The 11,726-nt window shown below is 46.8% G+C and overlaps 1 protein-coding gene and 1 non-coding gene across 7 annotated transcripts; one reads left to right on the top strand and one right to left on the bottom strand.

Moving 5' to 3' along the window:
* Nucleotides 1–776: 776 nt before the first annotated feature.
* On the bottom strand, nucleotides 777–850 carry trnan-guu (transfer RNA asparagine (anticodon GUU)). The gene has a single exon. It is a non-coding gene; the product is annotated as a tRNA-Asn (tRNA).
* A 1,307-nt stretch (nucleotides 851–2,157) lies between these two features.
* On the top strand, nucleotides 2,158–11,194 carry LOC133512634 (peroxisomal succinyl-coenzyme A thioesterase-like). Of its 6 annotated transcripts, XM_061842434.1 has the most exons (12): nucleotides 2,158–2,293; nucleotides 2,950–2,993; nucleotides 4,885–5,124; nucleotides 5,700–5,799; nucleotides 6,251–6,438; nucleotides 6,541–6,710; nucleotides 7,614–7,733; nucleotides 7,806–7,888; nucleotides 7,965–8,058; nucleotides 9,402–9,482; nucleotides 9,561–9,702; nucleotides 10,299–11,193. In XM_061842434.1, the coding sequence occupies exons 3-12, from the start codon at nucleotides 4,929–4,931 to the stop codon at nucleotides 10,397–10,399; spliced, it is 1,275 nt and encodes a 424-aa protein (XP_061698418.1). In that variant the 5' UTR covers nucleotides 2,158–2,293; nucleotides 2,950–2,993; nucleotides 4,885–4,928; the 3' UTR covers nucleotides 10,400–11,193. The 6 variants fall into 6 exon arrangements, with proteins under 6 accessions (XP_061698418.1, XP_061698412.1, XP_061698417.1 ...); XM_061842428.1 differs by having other exon boundaries at nucleotides 7,614–7,888; XM_061842429.1 differs by having other exon boundaries at nucleotides 2,290–2,362; nucleotides 7,614–7,888; nucleotides 10,299–11,194.
* The last annotated feature ends 532 nt before the right edge of the window (nucleotides 11,195–11,726 follow it).

Here is an 11,726-nt window from a genome sequence, read left to right as displayed (position 1 = left end):
TGTTCAAAAAATATACATTTGCTACAAGTGTGCTTTTGTTCTTCTGTTTATGCCAGTAATCCAAAGTGACGGAAGAAATGAATGGTCTTCTGTCAGATGGCAGCACCTTACTGCCTTTCCAGCTGGTCTCCTGGACACACAATACAGTCATACCTCTACTTATAAACGTCTCAGATGAGCAAAAAGCCTCCACGGAAAAGTTTTGTCTCTAATTACGAAGGAAATTCAGGCCGGGCGGGGGTTCAATTCAGTGTATTGTTTACACCCCAAGTACCCATCCGCGACAGCACCAAAACGTGGACTTTCATGACAAATTCAAAGAAGAAAAAAAAAACTCGTTTTTTTTTTTTTTTTTTTATGAAATAATGAACGAATTTAATTGATAGGGAATTCCAGTCAACTTTGTGCGCGATACAACTTAACCGACGTCAGCGCAAGCGGACTAGTTTTACGTCGCAGGATGACCGTAAAGATATCCAGGACGTTGGCAACCTGGTTCTTCGGTTCGGAACGTTGAAAGAGGACTGTTCTCCCACACGAGTATTTGCTTCAAGCAGATGTTTCGCCCAGATTTAACGACCATGCTGCTGCCGAAGCAAGGCTGAACACGACCCCTCGGGGGCGCTAGTTCGCCTGTGTTGCATTGCATGCGAATGACGCAAACCTCTGAGCTGAGAAAATCAACACGTCGAAATGATCGTGCGTGACTTTCGCAATTCAATTTGACGTACGACAGATCTCGGAATGTCAGTGTCGGCAAAAATAAAATCAGCTTCCGTCCCTGGGTGGGCTCGAACCACCAACCTTTCGGTTAACAGCCGAACGCGCTAACCGATTGCGCCACAGAGACTCTCGCTGTGGGAGTAGCTTTTTACATACTTGACTGTTGATCAGGCAGCACTGGTGATGACTTTAGGGTGTAGGCCGCCTTTCGTCTGAAGCTTGCTGGGATAGGCTCCAGCTCTCCTGTGACCCTTGTGAGGATAAGCGGGTTGGATAATGGATGGATGGATGGATGGATGGATGGATGGATGTTTTAGTAAATAATGGCTCAGTTTTATATTCTTACATTGATTATAAATAAACGCTTTTACATCCATCTGTCCAATTTCTTCTTCTTGTCTGAGGTTGGGTTTGCTAGGGCAGTAGTTTAGTGGGAAAGCCCAGACTTCCCTCTCCAGAGCCACTCAGTCCAGGTCAGAAGGTCAGAAGGAGTGTTCAACTCCTACCTCAGAAAGAACTTTGCACACGTTCTGCAGAATGCTCAGGGGACATTGCGTAAACCATGTTCCGCGTCGCCATTGCCAAGGCGGCAGACCGGAGCTGTGGCCCTAAGGTGGTCGGTGCCTGTCGTGGTGGAAATCCCTGAACCCGTTGGTGGACACCAACAGTGGGGGATGTCATCAAGCTGGCATATTTGGCCTGTGGGAGCCCTGAGGTCGCTGTTATTAGGAGGGTAGCTATTCCAGGGTGATGGAGACGAGGGTCCGTCGGGAAGTTGAATCTCAGATCCCGGAGGAGTAACGTGGTTTTGGTCCCGGACTAAGTTGAAAGGCAAAGCTCTTAGCTCTAATGTTCCTACCCTCACCGATGTTAATGAGCTGGTGGGTCACGACCGAAAGAACAACATCCCCGATACAAGCTTCCGAAAAGAATCTCTTCCCCGGGATGTCCGGGCTCTCCCTTCGAGAACGGATGAGCAGCTCAGTCGCCCGGCACGGGCTCAGAGTCGAGCCGCTGCTCCTCCGCATTGAGAGGAGCCAGGTGAGGTGGCCGGGGCATCGCACTCGAATGCTTCCCGGACGCCTCCCTGTTTAAGTGTTCCGGGCACTTCCCAACATAAGGAGAGCCCGGAGATGTCCCAAGATACACTCGAAAGACGACATCTCTCGGTGCCCCGCGATTGGCCGGCGACCAGTTGAGGGTGTACCCCGCCTCCTGCCCGGAGATAGCTGGGATAGGTTCCAGCGCTACGGCAACCCTTGGGAGGATAAGCGGCTCTGAAAATGGATGGATAGATGAACGTTTGCAACGCTGCTGTCAAGGGTACTGGACGTTTGGATAACTTCTATTTTGGAGCACAAATGACGTTTCTCTGCCGCCACCTTGTGTCCTTGAAGAGTTACAGCGACATTATTGTACTCGTTTCCGTGGGAGGAGACAGGAGACTGGACTCTTGCAGCTTCTGAATGTCTCTTGTTTCTCGGTTTGGACGTCATTTCGCCAAGAAGAATAGAAGACTTTGAAGAAGAAGAAGAAGAAGGGAACTCCAAAACAGCTCCTTGTGTGGCCGGTAAGCGCGGTCATGTGATGCACTCGGCACACTTTGGGACCGGAGTAAGCAACAAAACCCGTTTTGCAGGTCAGGCTGGGGCCACATCTGAGTTTTGGAACGGACAAATGGGCAGGCACACTCTAGTAAAAATATATAAATACATAAAAGTCTGATTGTAGATAATGACGTATTCGCTTGATCATAATGCATAATTTTTCAGTAAGTTCATCATAATTCGTTCATCAATTATTTCATCAATATGTGTTTTGTTTGAATCATGCATCCGTTTTCTACCGCTGTAGCTCCAGCCACTTCGTCCAGCTCTTCTGGGGCGGATCCCGAGGCGTACCCTGCCGGAGTCTCTCGGCGGTGCCCAGGGTCGTCCCCGGGGTCCCCTTCCAGGGTCCGGGTCAATTTGTACATTTTTCGTTGAATTACTTTCAATTACTAAACCGATAACACAATCAAATGTTGTCCAAGCTTTTCTCAAACACTTTTATCATGAAATAATAAAGTAATGTCGTGTTGATATTTTCACACAAGTCATTAGGTTTTAATCTCTTATTTTTGATATATATAAACTAATACAAAGTATTTTACATACAGTAGTTTGCTTATTGATCATTCCAAAAATCCCCCAATCCATCCATTTTCTTCTGATTTTGGTGTCACAGGGGCTGAAGCAGGGAAACCCAGATTCCTTCTCCATCATCCAGCAGTAAGTTATGTCCATCCAGCCATCCATTTTCTTTGCTGCTTATCCTCACAAGGGTTGCGGGACTGCTTGAGCCTTTCTTTAGGAGTAATTCTCAGCAAGTGGCCTTTCAGCCCACGGCGGCGCAAGGCTCGTTTCACTCTGGTGAATGACACTTTACCAATTCGTCCAGAATTTTCACAGGGTCTTTTACTTTTGTTCTGGTGACAATTCACACATTTTGGACCAAAACATGTTTATTTCTGGGACACAGAGCTCCTTCCTGAACGGTGTGATGGCTGGACATTCCCATGATGTTTAGAATTGTGTTTATTTGAACAGATGAATTTGGCACATTCAAGCATCTGGAAATTGCACCCGAGGATGACCCAGACTTGTGGAGCTCCACGATTCTCTCTCATTTCCTCGCCAATTTCCCATGATTTCAAACAAGAAATCAGCATGTTTGAGGTGTGGCCTTGAATAGATCCCGAGGTGTGCAGTCAGGTAACCCACATGTTGTCAGTTTACCTGTTCTGACATAAAAGAGATGGAGATCCTCCATTCTCTTTCCCTAACAGGCGAGCAGACGAAAAAAAAAAAAAGTGATATATTTTATAATGAGGTAGCACGGCGGAGCATTTGGTTAGACTGTTGGCCTCACAGTTATGAGGATTTGGGTTCAAATCCCGGCCCGACCGGTGTGGAGTTTGCATGTTCGCCCCGTGCCTACGTGGGTTTTCTCCGGGTGGGCACTCCGCTTTCTTCCCGCATCCCAAAAACATGCATGCATTCATTGGAGACTCTAAATTGCCCTTCGGGGTGATTCTAAGTGCGACTGTTGTCCGTCTGTATGTGGCCTCCGATTGGCTGGCAACCAATTCGGGGTGTACCCCGCCTCCTGCCCGATGATAGTTGGGAGAGGCTCCAGCATTTCTGCGACCCTCGTGAGGATGAGCGGCTCAAAAAACGGACGGATGGAGAAAATATTCCAGGACTCTCAGGACACCAAAGCAACCAAACAAAGTCAATAAGTCAGGTGACCACGCTGGCCCTCGTGGACTCCGAGCCGTCACAATAAAAGTGGACTTCGGTCTGCCTGTACACTTGAAGTCAGCACAACGGGCGAGACTCACTTTGACTTTTTTTCCTGCTAAATAATAACGTTTGTCAATATTTACTCGTGTTAACCGGTGACCTTTGCCTTTAGAGCGCTTTCCAAATGCAAGGTTAGCTAAGACAGTGAAAGAAGTTGAACAGACTATTCAGTCGTCATGAAATACACACAAAGTAAGAGGACACACACGCAAAGACGGATTTTTCTTTTCTAAATGTGGCGCGGGCTTTATTCTTGTAATTGAAGACCTTTCCCTGTCAAAATGAGACCTGAGGAGTTGAGGAGTCACCGATGGCGTAATGCTACAGACTCCTGACTTTGGTGCCGGCAGCGTGGGATGGATTCCTGCTCAGTGACGTCGTCGTTGTCTACCCTGCGACTGACTGACGACCAGTTCAGGGTGCAGTCTGGCTGCCTTTTGCCGGAAGCTCGCTAGGTTAGGTTCCAGCTGTCTGTGACCCGTGTGAGGCTAAGCAGCTCGGATGACGCATGGGTTTTTATGTTGGGACAGCTCTTTTCTTAAATACACGGTTTTAATCTTGAAGTATCTCAACTAAAAATAATTCATTTCTAATTTTATAAAGTGATACTTTCAAAAAAATATAGGAATTTCACAGTACTGTACTTTTGTACTATCTTTCTTAAAAATAATTTTTTTTGCAAACTTTTTCTGTAATAGTACAATTTTAATCTTGTGACGCTTTCTTAAGATGAATCTTATTTAATCTCCATGCTGAAATTTTTCTTGAACAAAAATTGATTCATGTGACAAAACAACAAACTGGACCTTGTTCACAGATTCCAGAAGTTTGTCAACCGCGTGACTCCTGCGGAAGACCACCATGGGGAGTCGTCAGGTTGCCGTTAAGCTCCGGGTCAGTCCGTCCAGAGGCCTGGTGGACGAAAAATTGGCTATCCTGGTGCAGAGTGCGCCCCCTGGGGCCCGGCTCACCCTCCACGCCTTCCACCGTTGCGAGGATGGACACGGTTGGGAGGCCTTCGCTCACTACCTGACGGACGCTGCGGGATCCCTCAACGGTACGTCGCGGGCCTTCTCTGGACCGTTACGGAAACAGCACTGCAATGTTCCGGGAAAGTAAAGCACCACCACGGCACGTGAGAGGAATAATGGAAGAATGTTACCAGATGGTGACACAAACATCTTTTGAGGAACATTCCGTACATATTACGGGACCCTTACAGTATGTTGCGTAGCTGGCAGACGCCAGCGGCCCGCTCAGCTTGATGTCAGGGCACGTGGACTTTTACGGGGATGTTAGTTCAAGTTCTTAGAGCCTTCCAAGGACTGATCTCGACAGGAACATTATGTCACCGTAATGCGAATGTTACATTAATGACCAACGCCTGCGTCTTGCTCAATGCTACATTGGGGCGTTTCCCAACGGGAATGTTAAAGGACCTTTGGAGGGCTCTGACGGTACATGACATACTTTCAAAGGTTTCATTTCTTGTATTTACTGTTGCTGCCGAAACATTGCAAGTTTCCCAATTTTTGAATTTATGAATAGGCCAAACATTACAGGAAGATTCCAACAATCTTACCGTCGCAGGACTGTTATCAGAACGTTACAGCCCGCGTCTTTGCTTTGCAGTATCCGAGGATCCTAGCCTGGGAGGGACGTACTACGGGGTGGAGCAGATGGGTCTTCTGTGGAGCATCAGACCAGTTCCAGGAAGCAAACCTGGACTGAGGTAGGAGAACACCTACTAGACCATATTTAAGGCCACTTCCATGCAGAAACCCTCCACATTCCTGAGTCATGGAGCCGATGTAAATTTACGGCCGATTGGTTTTCCCGGTGCCTTTTGTTTTTGTGTCCCGGTGGGCAGGACACCTTGCCCATAAATGATTGTGTTGGGATATTCAGTGGTGGTCGGAGGAGCTCTAATGCTTCCGTCAGACTGCTCCCCGCAGGGCAGCTGTGACTACACAAGTAGTTTACCGCCACCACCACCAAGTTGTGATTGTGGAACCAATGAATATTGTGTGCAATTTGGGAAGGGCCTTTAGCCCCTTCAAAAAAAGGTCAGCTATGGCGGCAAATTCCAAAGAGAGGAAATGGGGAGTTTGCCTTGGTGCCTCACTGACATAGGAAAATGATGTGACCATGTGAAAGAGGCCAATCACATGTGACATCACCAGGATGAGGAAGATGAATGTGCAGACCCCCATGGAGTTCACCATCTCCGTCTATCGGGACCACATTACCGACTTCACGAATCAGGTTCCGCAGGCGTCCCAGCTGGTAGAGCGCTGGTACATGGCGCCCGGCGTACTCAGGATCCCTGTCACAGACCACGGACTGACGGCGACCCTCTTCCTGCCTTCAGGTTGTAGCGCCACAGTCCAAATCCTTAATAGTGTAGACGATTTCAGAATGTTTGCAAAGAATCGGCGCGAGGGTCCTTCCGTAACCCAAACACTACTTCCAGGTCCCGGACCGTTCCCTGCTATCCTGGACCTGTGGGGTGGTGGAGGCCAGCTGGTGGAGTACCGGGCAGCGCTGTTCGCCTCGCACGGCTTTGCCGCGCTGGCTCTGGACTACATGATGCCAAAGATTACTGTGGAGACTGGCAAGATGGTGGACAACACCTACTTTGAGGTGAAGCCTGTCCCATGTCCTGGCCTGATTATGTGTCCCGGTGCCAGTTTTGATTCAAGTCCTGGACATGGGCCTCACATTGGTAACATGTTGTTAGCATTATGTGGAACGAGGTAACAACAGGGAATCCTTTCACAAATGTCTTAGCACGGATTCTGGTCCAGTCCTTAAACTTGTCATACTCCTGGTTTTTGTGCTTAGCCATCCATTTCCCAGTACTGTGCCATACTCCATTCTAGTTCCTGGATCTGGTCCAGCCAGGATCTGTTCCATTTTGCAGACTACAGAAGGTTTTACATTGGTAGGCTAGTATTGGCATCTTGATGAATGAGGTAACGACAGCACACTGTTCAGAAAATGTCTTGATCCAGCTCCTGCTCCTGGTTCTGATTATGGTCCATGTCCTGGTCCTGGTCCATCCTGGTTCTGTTCAATGTCCTAGTAAGAATTCTGGCTCCTGCTCCTGGTCCTAGTCCTTTTTCTTCATTTCCTGTCCTGGATGTTGTTGACATACAGTAGGTTTCATATTAGTAGCATCGTAAACAAGCTAACAACACCATACCTTTAGACAAATGTCTTGGTCTGGGTTCTGATTATGATCCATGTCCCAGACATGATCCTGTTCCTTGTCGTAATTGTGATCCTGGTCCATCTGTGTCCAAGTTCTGTTCCATGTTCTAGTCCCGATCCTGGTCCATGTCCTGGATTATTTTCAATTGCTCCTGAATGTATTGAAATGGCGATGCGTACAGTCACTGTGAATTCCGAGACACTGTTCTGCACAGCGCTTTAATTGGCTAGTCCGCATTTCCATGGTGTGGCTTGGCGCAATAGGCCAGATGCTCAGTTGTCCATGGTTTGTGTTGCCACGGTAACTGAGGATTCCATGTCCTCTGTGCACAGAAGGCCTTCTCCTTCCTGCTGGAGCACCCTGGGGTGCTGGCCGAGCGCGTGGCCCTGTTCGGACTCTCCTTTGGAGTCAGCGTCACGCTCAAGATGGCCACCTATTCACACGTTGTCAAGGTTGCCTGCGGCTCACATAAAACAAGAACATACTGTGACCTTTTAGTCCTACACTGTGTGTGTGTATTCCAGCCCAGGTGTGTGGTGTGCATCAGTGGAAGTCACGTCCAACCCGTAGATGGAAGTGTGGCGGACATTTTATCTTACTTTGATCGGTGACAATCACTGTTACACATCTGCCATTTTGTTGGGAAGATGATATTTGACTATTAATGTTTGCCCTCCAATCAGGAATGCGCACAAGGCTCAACTGAATGACAAGAACCAGGCCATCATGAGAAACCTGCTGCTGCCAATCCCGAGCGATCCTGCCTTCAAAGTTGACGTGAGCTCTTTGTTCTGGGTTTGGTCCTTGTCCTGGATCAACTAATGGTCTATTCCCCTTTCCCGGATGTGATGTGTGTCTTGGTCTTGGCCAATGTCATGATCCAAGTTGATACATGGTTCTGTTCTTAAGTGTTACTCATAATCATATTCAATGTCATGGTTCTTGCCTTGGTCCTGCTTGTATTGTTCCTTGTTCATTATCTGCTTATGGTCCATGGCAATGTCGTTAATTCTTCAATGTCCTTGTTCTGTCCCTGTGTTCTTTTCTTGTCTCATCTTCCTGTTTGTTCTGGTCTTTGCCTTGGTCTATGTCCTGGTCCATGTAGTGGAGCTGTTAATTTTTTTGGTCCATGTCGTAGTTCTTGTCCATATCCATTAAAATGATGATGGCGTAGCGCACCTGGCAGCGGCTTATGGATCTTCCTATCAGTGCTTCCTTTCATATTTTATCTTTGGTTTTTGGAGCACTTTGCTCATGTATGCCTCAGCACGACAACATCATCGTCAAGTTCGCTGACAATACAACGGTGGTCGGGACACGAGGCAGGCTCCAAAGAGGAGGTCCAGAAGCTCACAACTTGGTGTTTAGACAACATTCTGACACTGAACACCAAAAAACAACTATTTGAGCATCTGGAAGGCGGGACAGATCACATCTATTTTTTTTATTTATTTGGACTTGTTTCTTTTTAATTTATTTTTAACCTTGCTTTTATATATGCCCCGACAAGGAGAGGCTCTCCTATCTCGTTCCAGTACAGCGGTATAACTACAAATGAAAGTCATTCATTCATTCAGTCAGTCAGTCAGTCAGTCAGTCAGTCAGTCAGTCAGTCAGTCAGTCAGTCATTCATTTGATGGACTTGGACTACATCTCAGTGTTGGTAGAGGTACTACTTCTAATTAATGTCCTGGAGTATTTGATGGTGCATGTCTTAGTCCTACTTTATGAATGGGTCATGATCCAAGTGTACGTCCGGATCCTGTGACGGGCTCTGTTCCTGATTCATGTCTTGGTCCATAAGTAGTTCATGACCTGTCCCTTGTCTGTGTCGTGGTCCTAATTATGGGTCATTTCCCAGTCTATGTTCAAGTCCGTGTTTACATTCTGGTCCGGACTTGTTTCTGGTCTTAGTCCATGTCTTGGCACGGATCCTGATTGTAATTGTTTCCCATGTTATTCTCCTGATCTGGAACTAGCTCATGCCAATCCAAGTCCTGGTTCTGTTCCATGTCCTCCTAATATCTTGATCCTGATTCTGTTTACTACTCCTCATTCCGCCCACTGTTGGTTCATCCTGTGTTTGGTTGATTGTGAATACGGTATTTTATGTTTGTCAGGTGGGACGTGTGCAATGTCCTCTCTTGGTGGTTGTGGGCGAGGATGACCAGAACTGGCCCGCCTCAGAGTCAGCTAAAGACGTAAAGAGCACAAATTAAATGATGGTTTTGAAAATGGGGTGCTTGTTTACATAGAAAGACAACTTCTTTGTTTTCCAGATGAAGGAGATGATGGAGCGTGCAGGAAACGTCCACCTGCTGACTGTCCTATCTTACCCTAACGCAGGACACTTGCTGGAGCCTCCGTACTCACCACACACCAGAGTCAGCTCATTCAGATCTGTAGGAAGTCGGCAGAAGCGTAGGTTAACCGTCACCGAAGCAACACTTTTCACAATCACGAGGGGTTGTGCCTTGATTCTTGTCCATGTCTTGTTTCAAGCCCTGGTCCTTGCCTTGGTTTATGTACTTATTTTTATTTTGGTTCATGTTATTTGTTCACGTAATGGTCTTGGTCCATGTCGTGAATTATGTCCTGCTCCATGTCTTCTGTACTTATCCTGATCCATACACCTGTCCTGGTACATCAATGTCCTTGTCTGGGTCCATGTGTTTTGTTCTTGTCCTGGTCTGTTTCTTGGATTATGTCCTAGTCCATGCCCACGATCCAATTTATGATCCACGTCTTGCATCAGGTCCTGGTAGTAGAACTTGTCTTTGTGAATGTTGTCGTCCTGTTTCATGATCCTGGTCCTTGTCCCGCCCCATGCCTTTGTCCTGATCTCGGGAATCAGTAGCAGTATTGCCAGTCTCTTTCTGATCCTAAATGAATTAGACAGTAGTCCGACACCCCATGAAGAATATGGCAATGTGACGGGCCTTTGGGGAGCTCTCACTCTATGCGTGACTTATTTCTTGCGTTCGAGGTTTTAGTGGAGTCGTGCCGTGTGTTTACAGTCACGGCTCTCTGGGGAGGCGAGTGTGCGGCACATTCGCTCGCTCAGGAGGATTCTTGGAAGAAGACCCTGGACTTCCTGCGTCACCATTTGTACTCTTGAAAACTCTACACCGGTGCACCCCAGAGAAACCACAACAAGTCAGAATGTACTTGGGATGAACTGTTGTGGTTTACCCAGAATCGCCACACACTGATCAGTAGGTTCACGACCGCTACCTGTACACGTTACGGAGGATGGAGGTGGAGTGTCTAAGTCTGACCAGCAGAGAAGAGCCTTCGCTGCTTGGTGTGGGTGTCCAAAGGGGAGACTGACATTCTGCATAAGCAATAATTATATAACATTTGTGAAAGTCTGCAAACCATAAATCTTTCTATATGCAGTAAGTTATTGAGAATTGCATTTGGAGTACATTAAGGTTCAATCGTCAGCCACACAATGTTTTCTTCACCTTGCCTCATTTTCATCTATTTTGTCACATTATTTGTGTACCAAGAGGTGTCACGCTACATGTATTAGACATCGCATTTGTATGCACTGTCAGGTCTGCCGTTTTGATTACATTTTTCTTTAAAATAAAATTTTGAATGAGAATTTAGCGCAGGTACAGCCTGCTCATGCAGTACCGTGAGAAGCACAACAGGGGCGAGTATTGGCTGAGGGCTTGACGCAGTAGCAGGAAGAGGAACAGGATCTAGTGGCGAAAGCCATTTGGCCTTTAACCGTACTCAACAACCACTTAGATGTGTTTAAAAAAAAAAAAAAGGAAAAGAAAAAGTCATTACAAACAAAACAGAACATTTAGAAAGGGATCCGCTCACTCTTTTTTTTTTCCTTATGTAATTGATGACCTTTCTTGCTTTCATTTAATGTAACAACCAATCATTTAATGCAATTAAAATGTTGAATGTGTATTTGTTTCTTTTACTCTTGATGTCAATTCAAAAATTGTACTGTATTGAAACATTGAATTAACTATTTTGCTACTGTACATTTTTTTTAATGCATTTGTGCGGCCTTAAATAGTATACGCGCCACCAGGAACTGAATGTGAATCAAAAGGGAACGCGCCGATTGGCCAAAGAGGAGGTCCGTGTATCTGCCACCGATTGCGATTTTCTAAAGTGTCTGTCAGGGCTAATCTGAAACTGAATTTGTCCAACTGAATCTGAAATGGTTCAAAACATATTACTGTATGTGGAATTTTCATTGCGTGCCCCTGAAAATGCGATTGGCTGACGACCAGTTGAGGGTGTACGATGATAGCTGGGATTTGGTCCAGCACTCCCATGACCCTTGTGAGGATAAGCTTTCTCCGGGCACTCCGCTTTCCTCGCACATCCCCAAAACATGAATCGGACACTCTAAATTGCCCCGTCAGTGTGCCGAGGGCCTGGATTGAGCCCGGGTCCTCAGAAGTGTCAGGCCG

This window comes from Syngnathoides biaculeatus, chromosome 14, assembly GCF_019802595.1.
Source record: "Syngnathoides biaculeatus isolate LvHL_M chromosome 14, ASM1980259v1, whole genome shotgun sequence".
Classification (NCBI taxonomy): Eukaryota; Metazoa; Chordata; class Actinopteri; order Syngnathiformes; family Syngnathidae; genus Syngnathoides; species Syngnathoides biaculeatus.
Note: the sequence above shows the minus strand (reverse complement) of the source record. Positions and strands in the feature narration are given on the sequence as shown.

What these genes read in the sequence shown, in the direction of transcription:
- LOC133512634 (XM_061842433.1), top strand. Translation starts at nt 4,929, where the DNA reads ATGGGGAGTCGTCAGGTTGCCGTTAAGCTCCGGGTCAGTCCGTCCAGA. An exon ending in CGCTGCGGGATCCCTCAACG is followed by an intron (nt 5,125 to 5,699) that starts GTACGTCGCGGG and finishes TTTGCTTTGCAG; the next exon opens with TATCCGAGGATCCTAGCCTG. An exon ending in GACCCTCTTCCTGCCTTCAG is followed by an intron (nt 6,439 to 6,540) that starts GTTGTAGCGCCA and finishes CACTACTTCCAG; the next exon opens with GTCCCGGACCGTTCCCTGCT.